This window comes from Siniperca chuatsi, linkage group LG12 (genome assembly GCF_020085105.1).
Source record: "Siniperca chuatsi isolate FFG_IHB_CAS linkage group LG12, ASM2008510v1, whole genome shotgun sequence".
NCBI lineage: Eukaryota > Metazoa > Chordata > Actinopteri > Centrarchiformes > Sinipercidae > Siniperca > Siniperca chuatsi.
The window spans coordinates 9,205,512-9,227,456 of record NC_058053.1 but is presented as its reverse complement, the minus strand read 5'-3'; the positions used below and the strand labels follow the sequence as shown (position 1 = coordinate 9,227,456).

The 21,945-nt window shown below is 39.7% G+C and overlaps 1 protein-coding gene across 5 annotated transcripts in view; it reads left to right on the top strand.

The window, feature by feature from the left end:
- The window catches only part of thsd7ba (thrombospondin, type I, domain containing 7Ba), a 180,682-nt gene that overhangs the window by 72,810 nt on the left and 85,927 nt on the right, over positions 1 to 21,945 (top strand). For 4 of the 5 annotated variants that reach the window (XM_044218070.1, XM_044218071.1, XM_044218068.1 and 1 more), the window contains 4 exons: positions 7,339 to 8,200; positions 10,001 to 10,249; positions 11,194 to 11,363; positions 17,298 to 17,456. In XM_044218070.1, coding sequence (XP_044074005.1) covers positions 7,339 to 8,200; positions 10,001 to 10,249; positions 11,194 to 11,363; positions 17,298 to 17,456 — 1,440 coding nt within the window. The remainder of the gene's footprint in view (positions 1 to 7,338; positions 8,201 to 10,000; positions 10,250 to 11,193; positions 11,364 to 17,297; positions 17,457 to 21,945) is intronic. The other variant, XM_044218072.1, reaches the window with a different exon arrangement.

The following is a 21,945-nucleotide window of genomic DNA, read 5'->3' as shown; positions in this document are numbered from 1 at the left end:
AGGTGCTGCTACTGTAACACAACTTTGTGCTTGATCAGAAGAAGTTCTCTGCTGTGTTTGATTTTTGGATGCTATATTATAACACTATCAGTGTGTTTGTGCTGCCATGATTGCATATAAATATGGATCAAAATGACAGTTTTCATTGGCATAATCATGCAGCCCATCACATTGCTGTGTTGTTTGTTTTGCTCTGGCTGAAGAGGGAAATATGTCCAGAAAACAGACAGTGAATATGTCAGAAAGGGCATTACTTCCTTATGATCTCTATTATTTCTTGTGGGTCCACCTTACTGTGTTGTCTGACTACTGTGCAATCTTAATACTGTCCTTACCCCACATAATGATAACTCACTGAAAGAATCATGCTAATACTGACTAAATATGATTGATTACTCACTTAGAAGTCTTCATGCTGGTATTAAAATGATCCTCTTCATGATTTACCGCAGTATTGATTTGAGATAAATCAGAGCAGAGGAGTTTGTAGGTCCTGCATTATGGTTTGTATAGTACAGAGTGTGAGACTAGCTTTTTGAACCAGCACACCTGGTGAAATCAGGCTAGAGACTCTGGATCAGTCCCAGTCTGAATATGTATTTGTCTGTCCATTTATCACGCATAATATCTCGAACACCACTGATTCCACCACATCAGATTTTCAATAATGGAAGGAAACGAGTCTCGTTACTACACTTTGGCATTTTAAAATTACATTGTTTGGCTGAAGAGGGGTTTGCATTACAGTGCTTATTTGGTTAGTTACTTATTGGCCCAAATGAGGATTACATCACTCAATGGGCACAACATGTGTTAGTGTTGTCTTGTTTATACTGCTGGCCATTCAGTAAGTGATTAGGCATTCAAGTAGGTCTGGCACTGGTGCTGTAGGGCTGAATGCTAAATTATAACAAAAGCCTATTGGGGCCATGTGTATAGTATTGCAGCCCCAAGGTACGTAATTCATTAGTGTGGGATATTGAAGCTGCATTTGATGCTTTGCCTCGGGATAATGCAAGCTGCAATAAGTATCTCATTGTTAAGCCAAAACACAAATACTATAACGCATTCAATTATTGAGCATTTATGGAAATATATGATTTAAATTCAAGCAGGAAGGTCAAACTTCTCACAGTAGCTGCTCATCCTTTTTATTGTCACACAAACTTTATTTTTAGCTGCAGGTGATGTGTGTTCTTTGTCACTTAATTTGCTTGTGAATTGTCCTCTGGCGATGATTTTTAACTTCCTTCTCTCACATTTCACACAATTTCTTCTAACCTGATACATAAACACTTGGATAAAATGAGCTGATTCAGGCCTTCTGGAGATGGATTGACTGTCTGATGATAATCTGATGAATTTCTGCATATATGAATGTTGTAATTGAGGATGCACCTCGCTGCTCATAAATTACAACTGATGGAAGTGTGGCATGGGGGACGGCTCTGTGCATAATGAGGCTCAGTGGTATAGGTATCATTTAATTAAAAAGTGTTGTGACAAAGGACGCATGTATCCAAACAGTCAAACTTAACTCAGGCAGAGATGTTGAAGATGGATGGTGAGTAAACTCAGCAGATGTTTGTGAAGAAAATGCACCAAAAGCTCTGGAACAGAGAGAAAAACATGATGTGTCACTGTAGTAAATATGTAATTAAAAGTGTGGTGCTGTTGTTCTGTTCAAGTTTCAGTATTGAATGTTGTTAACAGAGAAGTCTCTCCAGAAATTAAGTAATTGATATGTTTCTTATGCAATTCAAGCTAAATAACGTGCTCGGGACAGTGCAGTAGATAGAGACACAGATCAGTATGATCTAAAATGCTCAAAAAATCTTTGTGTCTGTTTCCTGTGATACACTGAAGGAGGATGCATGGCTAAAAAATGTCATTCTTGCATTACAGAAGTGTCTTTGGACGTGTGAAATCGAGCTGTTTACATGTAAAAGTTTAAAGCTGCACTAGTAAATGTTGTACATTAAAGGGTCCAAAATGGTGGCATGAAGTTGGAGTTCAGCCTCAATAAATTCTATAAGACTTCACTGTCCTTACTCACTGATGCTTTTACCAAATGTAATTAAAGGGACTAGAGAGGCAAAAGATTTAACAGTGGGGAATGTGGTTTTCTCTTGATGGAATTCTGCTCGCTGCTGTTTAAGAGACAGTTTACTGCTTTGCTGTTTGCTTCTTCTTTGTCCCCATCTGTCTGGATTCAGGGCATAGTGGAGATTGCTTTTGTTGTGTTACGTGTTGAACAGCTTTGCTATCATTTGTCCAACTTAAGGGTTCAACTGAACACTGCTGAAAAAGAGAATACGTGTTCAGTCACGCTGCACTGGTTAAGTTTAATTTCTGTCTTTTCCTGTATTTTAGGGAAGTCTGCTCAGCCTCTTGCCAATTCAGTTTTTTCCCTATACTAGGACGTAAACGGAATAGTAAATATAGCAGTGACCCCAGGGGTACTGGAGGCCCCTGGAGGTGTAAGCAAGGCGACTAAGAGCGACAGGAATGAAGAAGCTGTGGGTGACTGGTTCCTCCTGAGGAGCTGACAGATGCTGATGCTGACAGATCGAGAGAGTGATTATTCAGAGCTTTGGAGATGAACTAGTGCTTGTGTTAGCTGGCTCCCCTGGCAGCGGAATCACTCCCAATCACACCTCCATAAATCACACGCACATATCCTGGCACAGTGTGAAAACAGCCCCATTGAGCAAAGTTGGTCATGCCGATGAAAGAGTGGTTATCATGAAAGAGTGCCATCACTTGACCACAACAGCAGTGCACTCAGCTGCTCAGTGTTGACACTGAAGGTCTTTAGGCTCAGCTATAAATTGCTGCTCACATCTTATTTTTGTGGAGGGCTTTTCATGTCTATTTTAGGGTGTAACCCATATAAGATTTTTCTTGTCAGCTTTGACTGAATTAAGAATGTCTCTTTAAGCACAGTACGGGGCAGGAATGTTGGAAGTGGGGGTACGACTACACTTTTTTGAAATTAAATTTGACTGACATCTACAGTCTAATGTGTCTAATTAAAATGTTTCCATATATGTAGATGTTTTCACAGCTGAGTGATCTTTCATAGCCTCTTCTCTCTTCTGACAGAAACAGCATGTCTCTCCTGTTCAAAGTGCTTCAAGTGTCTTTGAGGTTGTAAACAAATAGCCTGGCAGCTCACATCATCCTAAGCCAGAGCTCAAACTATCAATTCAAACTGAAACAAAATCATGTTCAGTTTAATACAACATGCTACAGCCTATGCTGTAATGAGAATCTGAATACATTTGCTACTTAAAGTGCACATTTATTGGTGAAGGTCCACTTTCAAGTTAAATGGGCTCTGGCAATAAAAATGTTTCATGAGCTGCTCCAGTTTGGGCATGCACCCATGTTTCTATTTTGAGCTATTTTGTTTGGCCTTTTTATGGAGCTCATTTTCTATATAAAATAGCCATCCTTCATTTACAAATGGCCTTTTGTTTAGGAAGGCTAATGTTGGAGCTCCCCAGCAGCTCACCTGGTAGCCTGATAGCGCTCGCGCCCCATGTGCCTGGACCGAGTTGACTGCAGTGGATATCATCCCCTGTCTCTCTCCCCATTTCCTGTCTGTCTTCAGCTGCGTTATCAAATAAAAAAAGGCAAAAAATGAAGGCTAATGTTACCAAATATTTGTTACCTTCAAGTGCTTATGATTTCACCTCTTAATAGAGTTCTATCCCCATGTTTTAACCTTTTTAATGGAGCTCTATCCCCATAAAGCCACAGGTCTTGCTCAGTAATTATCTGTCTGCTGCATTCAGTGCAGCTGTCTTAGACAGTGCTGCTCATAGCAGGGCACCTCTCAGTGTAACAACTATGTAACAGTGTAGTAGCAGTAACAGTGTGACTATGGCCTCTTCCCTAAGGGATCTCCACCCATCCCAAATCATTCCAATGTGTCTCCAGTGAAGTTTTAATGTGGCTTTCTCTACATTATTGTGTGTTGCAATGTGTCGCCAAAATTCCGACATCCTGTGAAAGGCAAATGATGTAATTGCTCACAGTACAATTACACAATTACATCTAAAAGTTGAATGGGTCAAAACAAGTCACATGTGGATCATATTTTGTACCACATACCCATGTAATCTGGACTGGAATTGAAAAAAAGACTCTTTGATGTCTATGCCAACCATGTACTGTGAGAGAAAAGGTGTCATCTTGGACACATTTAGCTACAGTGGGAAGGACGATAAAAGGATGATAATAATTGTTGTGACAGTGATCAGTTTGCACCACATACAACATTTGCTGGAATACTCTCAGTTGGTTTCACACTGTGTCAGACAAAGATGCTCATGTTCTTGTTATTGTGCCTCTAGGTATGTCCTACATAGTTCCTGAAATTAAACCAATGGACAAATCATTAATCTCTTTTCCAGTATAAAAAAAATCTCTTTGTAAATTAAAGTCATAAAATGTAATGATTGTGATTTCTTATCCTTTGAGCTTTGGCATTGGTGTGTTCAGCTGTTGTATTGTACTTGCTTTAAAAACAAAATGAGTCCAAGACAAAAAGATCATATGAACATAATGATGTTAGTTACACTGTAAGTCCCCATTAACATTGCCAAGACGAATAAACTTAATGATGTGCTTCAATGAACTGTGAAACAATTCAGCAGTTTGAAATATTGCCCCCTTAAGCAAAAAGCAACAGCTTCAAAGCAGCGTTGTCGTGTCTATGGTTGGCCAGGAAACAAAGCGTTAACAACAGATTTCTCTGGCACGAAAGGCATGAAACAGTTTCAGCGAGTTGTCATTCGAAAGCAATTTAGGAAGCAGTAGGATCTTATTATTACATCAATTTAATTCCAATTAGAAGAAATGAATCAAATTATCCTTTTCATAGCATGTGGCAAAATAACTGGATGAGAAGAAACGTGATCGACAGATAACCACATCATATCAGCAAATTGATTTCATTTTTTTCTTTTTCTAATTTATGTCTACTTCTTTTGAAAAATGAGCACAAAAAGGTCAAAAACTAAATTAACTGGGCACAAATCAGTTTTTGGATTGGGTTTTATGAATTACAAATTAATTTAGTATTTTATTAAATTGCTATTTAATTAGCCTTTTTAAAATCTTTAATCTACACATACTACTGCAGATATTAACACAACGTGGATCACTATATCAAGTTATATTCTGGTATAGATTTGAGAACATATTGAAAGCAAGAAAGTAGACCTATTCAAGTCTTCAACAAAATGATTATTATTCAGAAATCCACTTCATAAAAGATTACAGCAACCAAGAAACAGTTCAGTGGGGGGTTGCCTACACATGACAACAAGCTCTCTCTGTGAAGTTTTAATTTCAAAATGTATATTCTTATTTAACAGTCCAGGGACCTCCGTTTCTCGTTAACCAAATTGTGTTAGGCTACAGTATGTTCAGTATTGGGACTGACAGTTGTTTTCATGAGACTGAATATCGGCTTGTGTTGTATCTTTTACAACAGAAGGAAGTGAACTGAGCATTGTGTGCAGGAACAGTCTGATTGTTATTCACAGCAACATTTAGCACACAATCTTCCAGACAGTCTTTCTGTATTTGTAATCCATCCATCCATCCATTAACTCCACACAGCTGGCCTGTTGATTTGAACCCATGCAGGAACTTCTTGCTGTGAGGTGACAATGCTAACCACTGCACCACTATGACACCCTCCTCTATTTGTCACTTCAATTCTAATTTAACTTTTTTTTTTTACCCCATATGAATAAATAATAGAATCAGCTTTCTTTTCAGATGGATGACATCAACTGAAATGCCTAAAGTTATATAAAAAATCTAGCTTTTTTGGTGTTTCATATCCTCACCATCTGAAGACTTGAATGTGCCTGTGAAAGTTTGTAGTTCTTCACATAAATAGAGGCTGTGGTCAGCTTGAATTCATCTAAGTATTACATTTTAAGCTACAATTTGACGCTGATGCAAGTTTTCACTTGCACGGAAAAAAAGTATCAGCAATTTTGTTCCCTCTCTGACCACAGAGTACTGCTGCTTTCTACTGTTTGTCAGAGGTGGAGAATTACTGTGCTTTTGTCACACATACTTTGATGTTACCAAGTACTGACTGCCAAGTGCGGTTCTGTTTCACGCTGCAGAAATCCACCACATCATCACTCAGATACATTGGTAAATACCTGAAAAGGAAGTTGCCACTCTCTTCATAACTTAACTGTGTGTGAAATTTATTGGACTGAGCATTTTCATGAGGAGTGAAAACAGGATTTTGCACCTTTTGTGAGTATAGCTTAACTTGGCTACTTAGTTAGTTTTAGTTTCCTAAGGCCCTAAGCTTCAAACGATAATATGGATGATCATAATGTTCACATAATATGTTTTCACAATATGTATGTTTCAGAGTTTGCTATATAAAAGGTAACTGGAGTAGAGCTTAGAGTTATAAATCAGAATACCTAACGATACATTTGTTAAGTAAGTTTTTGTTACGTTTTTGAACTGCGCTCTTTGCAGACCATCAGGCATCGACTGAACCAACCGTCAGAACTTGTCAGATATGAAATTAAGCACCTGTTTGCCAGTTGACCTTTTGACCACCACTTGAACTGTGGTGTTGTTAGCAGTTCCTAAAGCAGTTCCTTTTTAAGACAGGTCCTGATTGTCTTCTTAAATTATTCCAGCCAGCAATGGTAATTGCACATCAAGATAACTCAAATCCTCAGTGTGCTGTGAGCAAAGAGTCAGACTACAGCAAAATGCCAGACATGTCTTTGGTTGGTTTGGGTTATTTTAAATGAAAATCAATAGTCTTTGTTCAAAAGATCTATAAAAACTTTCCTTGCACGGTGTTTCATCTTTGCAGACAAGATGTTTTCACTGTTGTAGAGATGACATTAATAGGAATTACTGAAATTAAAAACAAGATATTGCTCTTAATCCATATTGAAAGAGTTCACAAAATATTGCAGTTCAGCAAAGTAATAGCATCTTACAATAATGCCTGACCGAACAGCAACTGTATTTGCACAGCTGGCCATGTCTTACATAGTCTAAGACATTGATCAGTATGGGATCAAGTGAATGTAGTCCTTTGTGACTGAGAAACTAACTAAAGAAATGTCCTCCAGTGGTTTGATTACTTTGTGTTCCTTTGTCCCTTTCTTCCTCAGTTCATGAATAAAGCAATCATGGAGGTTAAGTGGATGGCCTTGAATTGTGCTTGATTGCAAGCTTCCAGATAGCTGCAATTTAAATCATCATTTTTTCCTAAAGCTCCAGGTTTTAATGAAAATGCCCTCTCCGTGTGTCTTTTCTTGGTTGCAGGCCAGTGGGGTCAGTGTATCGGGGAGGAGTGCGGTTCTGGTGGGGTTCAGACAAGGACAATATGGTGTGTCCACATGGAGGGCTGGACTACCCACCATTCCCACTGCCAGCACACGGACAAGCCAGAAAGCCAGCGGCACTGTTTTAAGGTTTGTGACTGGCACCAGGACCTCTTTGAGTGGGAGGTGTCAGACTGGGGGGGCTGTGTTCTTGTCCCTTTCTTTTACAACGAGCTCAAGCTGAGGATGGCTGAGTGCATTACAGCACAGCATGGCATCCAGCGACGCAAAGTCCACTGTGTACGCACTTCAAACCATACTACAGTCACCTCGAGGATATGTGAGTTCTTTTCCCAGAAACCACCTGTGGAGCAGGCATGTCTCATCCCCTGCCCCCAGGACTGTGTAGTTTCAGACTTCACCTCTTGGTCAAGTTGCAGCAAAACCTGTGGTGCTGGCCTGCAGCATCGGACTCGACATGTCCTGGCCACACCAATGTACGGAGGTGCAAACTGCCCAAACCTGACTGAGACGAGGACTTGTTCTAGCCCTGTTGACTGCCCTGCTGGGGAGGGCGCGTACCAGTACAGCCTTAAAGTAGGGGCCTGGAGCGAGTGCCGACTTCCCCATCACAAGGATGCCCTGTTAAGTGGTAGGACCACAGTGGACTTCAGCACCAGCTCCAATGAGAACAACACAGTCACATTGCACACACAGGCTTCTCACCACCACTCCCATCGCCACCACCACCACCACCATCCTCATGCACACAACAAGTACCCCATGTCATGGGAACTGGAGGTGGGATACCAGACACGACAAGTCCGCTGCACACGGGGTGACGGCAAGAATGCTATGCTGAGGTAAGCCAATCACAAGTGCTGCACCTTTCAGTGAGAATAAAAAAGGTGAACCTGCATGAATACATGGGAAATAAACACACACTGAAAAATAGTGCATTTCTTAAGGTCCAAGATAAGTCCAAGATTAATATGAAAGCAATGTGGCGGTGTGAAAAGAACTGGTTTGTAGTTGGTCTGGGGAATAGACCTGTACACATAACTGGATTTATCTTACATGTATCCACTGATGTAGCATATGAGGTGAGTTATACAAAGTGCTCTGTAGCTGAATGTGGGTGTCTGTCAGGTGAAATAGTCCTAATGGAGTCGATTGTTTTTATGGTTCTTCCACACTCTTATTGTTTCGTAACATGACAGGGACATGATCAATGGTCATCCCCCTCATAATCCCAGTGGGTCATTTTCCTCATGCGGAGGTGTATTCAGTGAAACAAAAAGGTTGTTATTGATGGTGGTTATTTATTCAATTATAACGAAATCATGTGAGAGCTGGTGGTGTTTCGCCTGCATATTAGCATGGTGGTGAGGTCCTATTGTGGTAAATGTCAAGTGCTGCTCCCCTCCTGTCCCTGCTGTTTGAGTTAACCCTGATATTTGGATTTGATAAGAATAGATTTTTCTGCACATGCTCGCACACAAAGCAAGCACACACAGACAAACACGCACATATTGATACATACACACACCGAAATAAACAGCATTCAATCTTGTGCATTCTTTTCAAGGAGAGAAAAAGTCATTGCATGTATATCATATTGACTAAATTCCACTTTACCATCTACATGGTGTAAAGTGACGCTATTAGCTGACTGTTTAAATCAATTGTTGACTGCCATTCATGGAAGTCTTGGTATCAGAAACCACTTGGAATTATGCATTTTCATTGTTTGACATTGCTTTTTATATTTATAGTCATGAGCAGTGCATTGCACAGCTAAATAAAAGCTAAGCAGTGGCAGCTTTAGGGAACTCTAATGTACAGTATTGAATTCAGTATCATGCTAGTTTTGATGTAATGAGTTTTGTTTGTCCCATGCCGTTTGGATGAAAGGGCTTAAAACGATGTATGTAATTTTGTGTTTGATATTCTCATGTTATTATCCCAGACAAGGCAGGTTCACTGGCTTTGTGGCTTAAGTGTGAAGGGACCATTTACAGTACAGTACAGTGCCTGATTAGCATGGTATTTACTAAGAAGTGGGATTGGAGCTTTTGAATATGCATTTCCCACCTGAGTTCTGCCTCATTCTGCTTTTCTAATTACAGCCTAATTACAAAGTAAAATTCTAATATGAGCATTGTACTCACATCTTAATAACCTAACTAATTAAATTGTCCAAATTAAACAATGGAAGCTGTAATTACATGACTTGTTAAGTATTTTTAAGTGAGCATATCAGCTCTTTGTACCATTTATGTTAAGGCTGACTTTATGTCTGAGACCTGTGTTATTATGATGTATATGTAATAGCTTTGAATATTGTCATGTAGAAGTGGAAGCTGCAAAGGACATTTTTTCATCAGGAAATCAAGATATCCACTATCCAAGATTCTGCACACAGCTGGTGTTTCTTACAATTGATGTAATTTTTACCTCAATCTGCCCACCTATCTATTTGAATCCCGACCACTTCTAACATTTCTCATTCCTTTGTTTCGTTCTCTCCCACTCTTAGTATAGCAACTGTATTCCCAAACTGTGAAGGGGTTACAAAGAGGTTATGTTAAGAAATAAAGTTTGATGTGTCAAAATTGTAATATTTTCTTCTTTAACTTCTTTTTTTCCCTCTCAATCTGAAGTCTTTGTACCAAGGACAACTCCCCCCTGACCTTCCAGGCATGTGTGATGCCCAAAGACTGTCAGACATCTGATTGGTCATCGTGGAGTCCCTGCTCTAAGACCTGCCGGTCCACCGACCTGTCTCCTGGCTACCGCCTCCGGTCACGGATCATGGCACAGATCCCAGTCGGAGGGGGGAAACGATGTCCTGCCCTTGAGGAAAAAGAAGCTTGCAACATCATAGGAGATTTACTTCCAAACTGCCCCAGGTAGCTCTTAACAGTAATGGTTATCATTTCATTTTGATCCTCTGTAACAAAAGCTCTGTTCACGTGTAATCTTTTGATGCAGATGTTTATGCACAAAATGTCAAAGTCTAAAACCAAATAATGATTTTTAATTTTGTTTCTCTGAGCTTTTTCCCCTGAATGATTATGAGAGAAAGCCTAGAGGCTACAAATAGTCATGTTTTCACTATTGAATTATTTTGTGCATATTTTTTTGGCATTACCTCAATTATCTTGTGACAACTATAATAACCTCATGTACTGTTGGGAGTTCCTGACCCAATGGACACGACATGGATGGCAAACAGTGTCTGACAGAACCTCATTATTTTAGGAGCATTTGAGTTGAGCTAGGCTTTGGCTAATATTACATGCAGTAAACAAAGTAGTCAATAGAGAATTATTTTCCCTGCTGGTAGATTTTGTTTTATTTGCTAAATCTACACGGAGTGCCTGAGAGCAGAGGATTTACATGATTAGGGAAAACTCATTACGGAAATTAAGCATTTGATAGATTACTACAGGCTGTTGTTCTGGTAAACTCCTCCAATATTATTGCTTTCTGAACCACTGCATTTTTTATAGTTGAAACCAAACATTTGTTTAGAAGTTTTGAAATCAAAATAATCATGCCTTCCTCCATCTGACACTGTGAGAGAGGCTCTTGTCAGAGACTGCTCTTGCTGATTTGTCTTTTGATTTGTGTGGCTGCTGTGTGTATACAGACACTTTATCCTTTTTAAATGCATTCATTTATCAATTGTTTCTGAATGGATTGCAGCTTTGTTTCTGAAAATACACAGACATGATACGCCTGTATACTTCCTAAGACATATCAAACAGTGACTCCAGCAGTGACTCCATTTAACTGCCGTGTGCTTGTTCGTATTCCAAATGTGTCTGCATGTCTGTGTGCACTCTCTCAGGTATGTGTGGAGGACCACTGACTGGGGCGAATGTCGCATCCTCCCCTTACTGAGCCAGCAGGACCGGCGGCTGGCTAACATCAGTATTCTGTGTGGAGGGGGGATCCAGACCAGGAAGACCTACTGTGTTCAAGTCCCTGATGACTCAGCACCACATCACAGGAAGGAGGGTAAGAAAAACTGCCTTCCTCACAGTTGACCCAGGGCTCGCTGGAAGCATATGGTGACTCAAGAGATACACCATAAACAGTGGCATGTTTTGATATAAACTATGAGCATAAGTTATTAAAGTGAAAGTTAGCAGCAGAGCATTACAATGTGTTGGTTATGAAAAAAAATCATAAGCACGCTGTGTTGCCATAGCTAAAGCATGTTCAAAGGGATAAGACAATGAGGATCATTGTCTTATTCAGACTGTTTTCTTGAGCTACAAATATACTGTAGCTAAGGCTTTGAAGAACAGGGGCCCACTATTCTGCATGTGAAATTGCTCATTTTACCTCTAAAGGTGTAATGTTTTTTCATTTTAAGGACTTGTAGGCAACTGACTTTTTTGGTGCAGCACCAGTAGTATTTCTTTCTTTTTTTTTTTTTTTTTACTTCAGTTTCATATTAAATGTTTACACTCATTTCATGTCATGTTGAGAGCCAGCCAGGTGTGCCAAGCCTCGTAAAGGAATAGTCTGACATTTTGGGAAATACTTTTATTTGCTTTCTTACTGAGAGTTAGATTAAAAGATTGATACCAATCACATGTCTGTATGGTAAATATGAGTCAGCAGCTGGTTAGCTTAGTTTAGCACACAGACTGGATAAAGGGGGAAACAGCTAGCCTGGCTCTGTCCGAAGGTTACAAAATCGGCCTACTAGCATCTCTAAAGTTCACTAATTAATACATTATCTCTCTTCTGTTTAATCCATATGAAACCAAAATGTAACATCAATACATTATGGTTGTATGGGGGGTCATGTGCTGGACTATTTCCTGTAATTCATGGAGTCTTGATGTCACAGGGATGTTGCCAGGGAACCAGGAGAGACACCAGGTAGTGACTGCACCGGGCCAAGATATCTATTGCCATGCTAGCGTTATTGTGAGGCAGTAATGTTCACACCAGAAAATAATTGAGCAAGACACTGAAGACCAAATTATTTCCGATGAGCACAGCAGCTTTGCTGCCATCGATGTCTGCGTGGGTGAATAAGAGCCATTGTGAATGGCTTTGTTCGGCTCTGGTTGAAAAGTGATATTTTATGAAACGAGCTACTGACTGTGAAAAATGGACCTTGAGATTCTTATCCTAAGAATAAGAATAAAACCAAAATGATGGCTTGTTGGGGGATGATTATATATTACAGAGAAGGTAAATAACATTTACCTTTAATATAACAGTAATTCTTATTTTATTAGAACGCTACCGATGTCCTTTTTATAAAAATTTCTATTTGGCTTTATGAAAATACCTTTGTTGGAGTGCACTGTAGAAGATGTTTGTTAAAAACAATGGATATGGCTAATACTACTTCTACGCAAGGCCATTATTATTGTAACCAGCAACTAGCTTGGCACAAGATGTCATAAGATTCCTACTATAGTTGAAGCATGGAAGCAAGTAGCTGGTAATTCCTAAACCCTGCTACTGTAGTCACACATGAAGGATCTCAAAATGTACACCAAGACAGGCAAAGTTTAAAAGTGTTGTCTTTAGAGTTTTCAGTCTTACCTCCTTCTCCCATTAATGTTAGTGCAGGAAATCTAACTGACTAAATCAGTTTAATGTGGGGGTGGACACAGTAAATTCAACACCTAGGATTGCATTATATTGTACAAGCATCTGTGTAATTGTGCCTGGCCTGGATTATAGGAGAAATTGGCATTTTCAGGAAACAAGTAAAATAGTTTTATGAAGTTGAGAAATATGGCAGGCTTGCCGGACAGTGGGTTTTTACATTAAATCAAATATGGCTATTAAAGGGGATGAATTAGTTTACTTTGAACATCAAGCGGAACCTGATCAGCCCTCTGCCTATGAATTATGCTTACATTATTATGCATTATGTTAGTATCATGCAGATTTAACAAGCTGTAATAAAATGTAGACAGGTGAAGTCAGTCAATGTAGAGAGCTCAAGTTAGAAAAGAAGAAAGTTATTGTTGTTAGTAAGTTAAAAAGAGAGAGAACCACATCTCATTTTGTGGCTTTTGTCTTAAAGGCAGTTCTGACAGCCAGTCTAAACTTGGCGAGGAGATGTTCGTTCTGCAGTCAGACTACTGCTGCTTCTTCTTTTTCAGTGAATCCCTTGAGAAGTATGATGAAATCACAACAGCTGAGGGACAGGTGGGTGAAAAGGCAGACAAAGTTCAGTAAACTTTGACGTGAGAGTTGTGGAAACTCGATGATAGATGGTAACTGATCACACTGTATTTAACATCCATTATTTAGTGCCATTTAGACAGGACAGGGTGTCGAACACTTTTTGGGTAGAGAATGAAATGTGTCAAAAACATATGTAACAAAAACAATTATTGAATTTCTGGTCAGATGCATAATCTTGTTAGTTACTTTTGTAATCAAATAGTTTCTTATTCAAATCAAAATGTGTCTAGTTTTAAACTATTTTATTTAGGCAAAATTCTTGTGCAGCTGCTTGTGTTTAGAGAAGAGCTTGATAACTTTGGCACTTTTTGAGTGCAATGAGATTACTTCTGTTATGAATTGGCACTATATAAATATAACTGAATTAAACTGAATTGAATTTTGTTAAATGAATGAAGGTTTTGTAAGAAAAACATTTTTATATTTCTCAAATTAAAGCAAAATCAAAAAATATTGTTTGGTATTAATACCAAAACTTGTATTGCCACTGGTTTCAAAATAACTCAAATGATACTTAGCCCACTGCTCATGTAAACATGTACAGTATACACACTGTGTAAATACACACAGTAAATTGCAGCCTGTCATTTGCCTATTGTTTCAGCCTTTGTACTGAAAGCCATAATATCATGAATGAAAGCCTGTCACAAAGTTGTTTCCATAATAACACAAGATTACAGTATCAATTATGCCAGTAGCAGAAATCTAAGCTTTCTACATATATTTCATTGTGATAAAACCCCATGTTGGACGTGGTAAAGAATGTAGGATTCATATACAGTAGTATATCTGTGTTTGGGTGTAAAATAATGAATTGATGATTATTAATGTGTTGGTTGAAGTGATTTAAATTGTGTATATATTTTAATGCCCCAGTGGTCCAAATCCAGCTTAGCAGGCTGTGAAGCCTTTATTATGTTTGTTTGCTGCTCTCAACTATGCAATGAAGAAAGCATTTGCAGCTGTGTTTTCATGCTTCTGCACTTTGCCTTGCCTATTTGTAACCTGATGCAAAGAATATAAACAAAGAAACTGAATTTTGGTCCTGATAACTTTTACAGTGTGGAGCTTTGACCTAACCCTCTTCACATTTGCCATTCCTGCAAAGTATGAGATTGTGTTTCCCAAGGTTGAGCTGCCACACTTTCCTTTGTTGTTCAACAGTGGTGGCTCCACTCATTCCACATGCTACTCTGTCTATTTCCTTCTTTTTGATTCCAACAAACTGCTTTTTGTGCTGCAACAATCATAAAACTCACCAATTCCATTGTGGTGGACTTTGTTTCTTAGGAAAAAACGTCTATAATAAAAACATAAACCTAAAAGCATGAGCTTGCTCTAGGTTGAATCACAATTTATCAACCTGCAGCAAAGATCTTCTATCATTAGCTGTGTTAAGAACCCAGAACCACCACAGGTTAACCAGGTTTTACGTGAAGCCAAAGTGAATTACTTTTGGTAATAATATTAATATGAATAGAAATGAAAAAGCATACAAAATGTGGTAAGTGCCAGAGTCACCAAGGCAACCAGTGTTAATGATTCTGTTAATGTCACATAGCTCCCTTTCTCACCTGGACAAGATAGGGAGCTATGTGAGATTGCTGTTCACTGACTACAGTTCAGCGTTAAACACCATGGTTCCGTCTAGGCTCGTCACAAGGCTCAAGGACCTGGGATTAAACACTTTACTGTGCATGTGGATCATTGACTTCCTGACGGGCAGATCCCTGGTGGTGAGGGTGTGCAGACACACCTATTCCACCCTCATCCTTAACACCAGAGTACCCCAGTGCTGCGTTTTACACACACAACTGTGTAGCCACTTTCGACTCCAACACCATCATCTAGTTTGCTGACGGCACAGGTGTGGTGGGCTTGATCTCAGATAAGAGTGAAAAGGCCTACCTGAAGGACGTAGAGGACCTGACCCGCTGGCGTCAGGACAACAACCTACTTCTGAACGTCAGCAAGACTAAGAACCTGATAGTGGACTTTGGGAAGAAGAAGGGAAGGAAGTACGCCCCCTTAATATCAACGGGTCCTCGGTGGAGAGGGTGGACAGCTTCAAGTACTTTGGTCCACATCCCAGAGGGTCTGACCTGGGCACTGCATACTGACTCTCAGCACTGAGAGGCTCAGGAAGAGCTTACTTACTAAATTACTTTTCAGTGTTTATTTAACACTTGAAATGATGAAGGCACTTGCAAATGACAAGGTAGTACAAAATGCAACCCTCCCAAATTCATTGTCAAAGTCATTTTACCTTAAATAAATGTGACAAATAAACTTGGTTGATTGAATAAACTCCAAATAGCTGTGCTAAAAAGTGATAGTCTCAAAATTTCAATTAAACAAAATCTAAGTTTTAAGCTTATAAAATCAATCACTAGAAGAAAAAATGAGGACCACATGCATACCAAGTAGTTCATTTATCTTTTTAATTAAGCACAGTGGGTAGTTTTTAATGGCTTTCAACTATAAGATCCCCTTTTACAAATCACACTCTTTCCTGCCCAATAAACATGACCATTTATTTAACAATAACATTAATTTTTTCTCAATGAGTCCTGGGTGGCTTGATTTCATGGCTGTGTTTCGCTATTTGCAGTGGGATGTCCCTTTAACTCACTAGTTCAGAGAAATGCTAGAAGATCAGGGGTATTTGGACAGTGAATATGCTAGCTGAATATAAATGAGGGCAGCTCTTTGAACCAATGGATGTGAGGGACAAAGATCAATACGTCAATTGTAATGTTTACCTTGACGTGACCCGCACAGCTTTATTTGATGTAGACAGATGTGGCTTTATGCCTGCAATATGGAGAGCTACTTGTTCAGGTAATGTGGAAAACAATTTGCTCCTGTTGGATGCCTACTGCAGTAACGCAACTGACAAATACAAGAAATCACAATTTAGGGAACAAAGCAGAAAGATCTGTACTACGCACTTCATGTGTTTAAGCAGCGTCTCATTTTTACAAAGGAGATCAAACACCATGTAAATTACTTTTGTTGAGAAGACAAAATGCACAATGGACATTTAGTGAATTTCTCTTTGGGCTCTCATTTAAATGGAAATTTGCCACTCAATGATGTGCGGAGGTGCATCAAAATGGAATATTAGATTGAATAAATCCCCATGTTGTGGACAGGCAAAAAATACCCTCTCATTCTGTGTGAGAGACTAATGTCAGAGCCCATTACAGATGGCTGAGCTTTCTGTGATCTGCAAATCATACCAGCCATGCTTAGCAGTGAATTGGTTATACCGTGTCTTGCCTTAATATCTCCCTGTTCAGCTCCTGTTTACTCCCTTAGCTGGCCGCTGCCCTCTATTTAATATGCTCCAGAGCCAGGCATGAGATGAGAAGAGCAATTTTCCTTCAGTTCTTTCTATTTTCTCTTTTATTTTTTACTCCACCATAAGCTTTGCTAAATTTACCCTGCTTCTCACCACAGTGTACAATATTCGAAGCTGTAACCTTTACTAATAAATACACTACTGTCTTCCCAATAACAAATAAATTAGATCCATACTTTTCAATCCAGTGACAGTGATGCTTCTTCTTCTGTTTGCATTCCAATTCCAAACATATTTCTTGACAGCAATCGCGTGCACACACACACACACAAACACACACACACACTCCCCCACTGCCTGTGTGTGTCTGAGCTTGACTTAAGCGCGGTATATCCTTGCTTTTGTTCCTCTTGTTTGTTCAGTGTCCAGGCCTGTGAATGCCAGGCTGTGCGCTGGTGAAGAGCCCCCCTCGGCCGTCCAGCACTGCTCCATCCCTTGCCAGCACCACTGCCTGCTCTCCCAGTGGTCACCCTGGGGTGCCTGTCTACATGACAACTGCAAAGAACCACAGGGGAAGAAAGGTATGATGGAATAAATTGGATATGACACAGAACAAGCTTTGGCTTTTGAAAGATTTGCAGCACCACATGTAAATTTGTCAACAGTGTTATGTCATTGTCATTATGCTATAATGTATAGAACAAGTTTTCAAAACAAAGAATAATTATTGTACAGTTGATACTGATGATAGTGTAAGCTTTGCACATGTCACCCAGAAACAAAGTCTGGTGTCAATACGAAATTGAACTAAAGAAATTCCGATAATGATAACGATAATGACTGAAGTATAGAGAAAAGCGAGAAGTGATGGATGTGACTGATGATTGCTGTGGTAGTTTGATTTCAAAGTACAAGAGGTACAGTAAAAGTACAGCAGTGCTGTAAAATGAAGAGTTTGGTAAGGCTATGCATGGTCTCCCAAAATGCCATGTCTTGTAGTACATGTTCCATGCACTACAAGCAGAAAAGCACATTCCCATCACTGATGGTTTAAAGTGACATGAACAGAAAGAAGTAGTATCTTGTTGAAAGGGGATTTGTTGTTCACATTTACCTTCAACTGCAAACACCCATGATCACTTCCAAGGACCTCTGTAGTTTAAATTTATATAGTTTATAGTAACTATTCTAACATCACTAAATTAATACTCCACCACTTAACCAAAGCTGTTTTACTGGCCTAACTTTTGATCATTTCATGTATCATCCAACTTTTCACGTATACAGTTGTAACAGCTGAAAAAGATGTGTGCAATCTTTAGTTGTCACGTAATCCAATTTGTGGTGGAAGAGCGTAATGTCCATCGTTCACAATTCAGTGTGAAATGAGTCATGGTAACTGTGTGTTACTGCCACATGGTAAACCATTTTCTTTTGTCCCTTAAAGACTAGTCTTCTGCCTTAAACACCATCCAGAGGACTAAGATTAGCAAAGCAACAGATATTAATATAAAGACCTAACTACCGACCACTGCTAGCACTAGTTACCGCCAGCTAGTTCATGTGCAAATTGGAAACAACGTGATAGCTGCTGTAACAAGATGCAACAAGCCCATAAAACGTAAATCCGACTATTCTTTTAAATGCCAAAGAACTGTTCCAAGCTGCATCATCCTTCTGTCTTCAAATATTCATATTAGACAGATGGACGGACAGAGGGACACAGACCATCCAAAAGATATAGCAGGCTAACAAGCTCATATGATTTCAAATTTAAACTGATAATTGCACAGATGGACCAGTGGTAAAATCATAAGCACTCAGTTAAAAAACAATTAACTGTTGAGTTATACTGCAGATAGCCATATAGTACATTTACAATCAGCTGTTCACAGCAATTGTTGCCTTAGAGCTAAGTGCCTTCAATATGGTCAACAGGGGGGTTTACACTAACCTCGTTTAATGTTTAATGTTTTCAATTTAGCTTTACACCATGTTTTGAATGTCTAAACAATACATTGTGACACGCTTTGGCAACACTGAAACTGAAAGAGAGAGAGAGAGGTATTGTGGCTGACGGAGGCTAAGAGAGAGAATGCGAGAGTGGTGTTGTCAGAGCAGGAGAGAGAGGCAGGGTATGTTTGAATCGTAAATTGTTTGTTGATAAGCGACTGGCAGCGAGGAAGAGTGCTCTGGAAGAAGGCAGTACATGTACAAACCACAGCAGACGAGAGACAGAAAGAGAGCACACCTGTATTTCAGCTCTCAGTCCCCCAGAGGGTGAAAGGAGTATCAGCAGATAAGATGCTTCCTGTCTGTGTGTGTATGCTCATGCGAAGTGTGTGTGTGTGTGTGTGTGTGTGTGCGTGTGCGAGTAGGTGTGCTCAAGTATTCAGTGTGCCCGTGCTGTCTGAATGTTCTTGTCTTTCTTCACAGGTGAACGCGTGTCATATCTGACTGCATTAGAGAGGCTACGCAATGTGTGTGTAGTGTAGTGTGTGTGTTTCCGTCAGTGTGCGGCACTGGCGGAGCTGTTTGTGTGTTAGTGCTGTGCTAAAAGGGCAGCATGACCTCGTCCCCGCCGTGAGTAAATGTGCATGAAAGCCCCCCGGGGAGCGACTGAAGTGTGGATTGTTCAGGTCAGTGACCACACTCTCCAGCACTGGATCTCTATGGGATGAGCCAGCTCCTCTTACAGACAGTGTCATTAATAGATTTCAAGGAGTGGAAAACACAGCACATGCTGTTTTGCACAGGGCTCTCTTGTGGCATTCTGTCTTTTGATGGCATTCATTAAGATCCACAGCCCACAGCAGATAGAATATGAAACGAATAGAAAATCACTTGCAGTGAGCTTTGTTGCCTGCGAAGCAATGAACAGTTATTGAGTAGTACGCATTATGATCCAAGTTGTTCGCCCGTGGTCCTTGAGCGGCAGGGAATTTCTTGCTCCTATTGAATGTGCACTTAGCCTTTATGTTTCACAACATCGGAATAAACTGTGATCCGTCTCTAACCGAAAGGCCCGCGGGATCCCAGTGTTCAGGTAGAAGAGCCAACCAGCCAAGATCTTTTGCAGCCCCAGCTTTGCTCTGCGGAAAATTACAAATTTAAATTGCCTCGTAGTAGCTTTATGTGATTTTCATGCATATATACTTTTTTTTTTTCATGTTATCTTGGCCTATCACATTTTGCAGCTACTGTATGTGGGAAAATGAATTGAACACGGGAGGTTAGTGGATAGAATTTTAGCAATGCCTCAACTAGAAGTCACAGAGCTGGAGGGACGGGCATTTCTGAACAGTGTGCCGAAAATCACTGGATGGCCCTTGTTTCCCTGAATTAAACCTGGTATGACCAAGAAACTTTTCAATTATTAATATCCATGGGGGCATGCCCACACCAAATTGTTTTTTTGTGGTTTTGGATTTGAGTAGCAGTAAGTGCTCTGGGCAATACTGCAATCGATCCACAGTCTCTTTGCTTTTCGAGCGCACACCCGGGCAGCAGGATCAGGCTCCTGAACTGGTGCCTCACACCAATAGATGGTCGGGGGATGTAATTTATAGAGTGAGCATCCCGGGGTTAGACAGTTCCACCTGTGGAGGGAAAGAATGTGGGACCTTTCTGCCTGGTGTCAGAGCCGTGGTGAAATGAGTATGGCTCAAAAATAAAAAGCTGCTGCTGCTCAAGTGTCGTGGACATTTGCTGGGGGAGGTGCTGGAGAAAAAGTATTTTTATCTTACCGTCTTTCATCTACAAGAACATTTTTCTGTGTCATCAGGGAATTGGAAGAGCTCAGTAGTCGACAGAGACTGTAGATTAGAACATGAGGTGTCCACTCAGTAAGAACCTTTTCATGAAGAAGTGAATATTTTAATGAAAAATCCAGCTTTGAGAGAATCAATGTTATAGAGTGGGGAATATGAATCAAAATATGAGCCAATTAGGTTATCGATTAGGTAATTGGCTTAAAGATAAGGATAATGATAATGTGTCAGAATGTTAATCATGTTATCGGACAATTTGCTAATCACATATTTAAACCATATTTAGAGCCATTTATTGTTCAAGCCGTGCTATATCCCCTTTTAGATCTCACTACCACTGTCATTTTTTTTTCTATTAAAAACAGAGGATATCACCCAACAATGTGTCTATGGACACAGATGTTTAATTGTAAAAGCTGCCTAGCCACTGCATTACTAACGCTTAAGATGTATCAAGGTAAACCAAGCATCGTTAAAAGCTAGCAAGTAGGGTGGTGTGGTAATCCAGTGGTGTAAGATGCCACTCCATGGGGAATTCTTTAGGCGTTAACAGTCAATTTCTGTTTCTCCATATTTACTAAAGGCCCAGGTTTTGCACAGGTGAAGTGGAAGAAAATTTGCGTGGCTAAAAATTGTATTTAAATAAATATTTTAGGCACACAATATGGGAAGAGGAAATAGAAATGTATACAAACAGCTCTTGCACCTGATTTATAATTGCCAACTGCCTCAGAGGAAATTATGTCTGAACATTAATGTCAACATGTGGCCCTTTTTTATTGGACAAACAGATGACGGAGACTATACGCAGGCCCGATCAGATAGCTGGTCCACTGTAGTGTGATATGACTGAATCAGCCAATTAAAGACCTTTTTTATCTGTTTACCACAATAATCTAGTCAAAGGACTTTGAAGAACTCCATAAGTGTCCCACATTGATTTTTTCTGCAAGTTATAACTCCAGGAGGCTTTTTTATTTCACTGATGTTTTTGTTGAGCTGACAACATCAAGCTGTTTTAAACTAATATTTCCTCACATATTGTTGGAAAAAAGTATAATTGCAAAATAGAATTGCAGTTCTAAAAAGTGTCTTCTCTTTAATCAGTAATCCAATATTAGCATCAGTAAACACTTTCATTCAATCTATCTCAGACATGTGCAAAATGTATCTCAAACAGCACAGCATCAGATGGTATAGATTAGTGGTACAAATGTGATTAAAATTGCAGTTTCGCACCCCTGACAATAATGTGTGGTATGGCTCGGTAAATATCTCCTTGTGTGACATCTTAGACCAT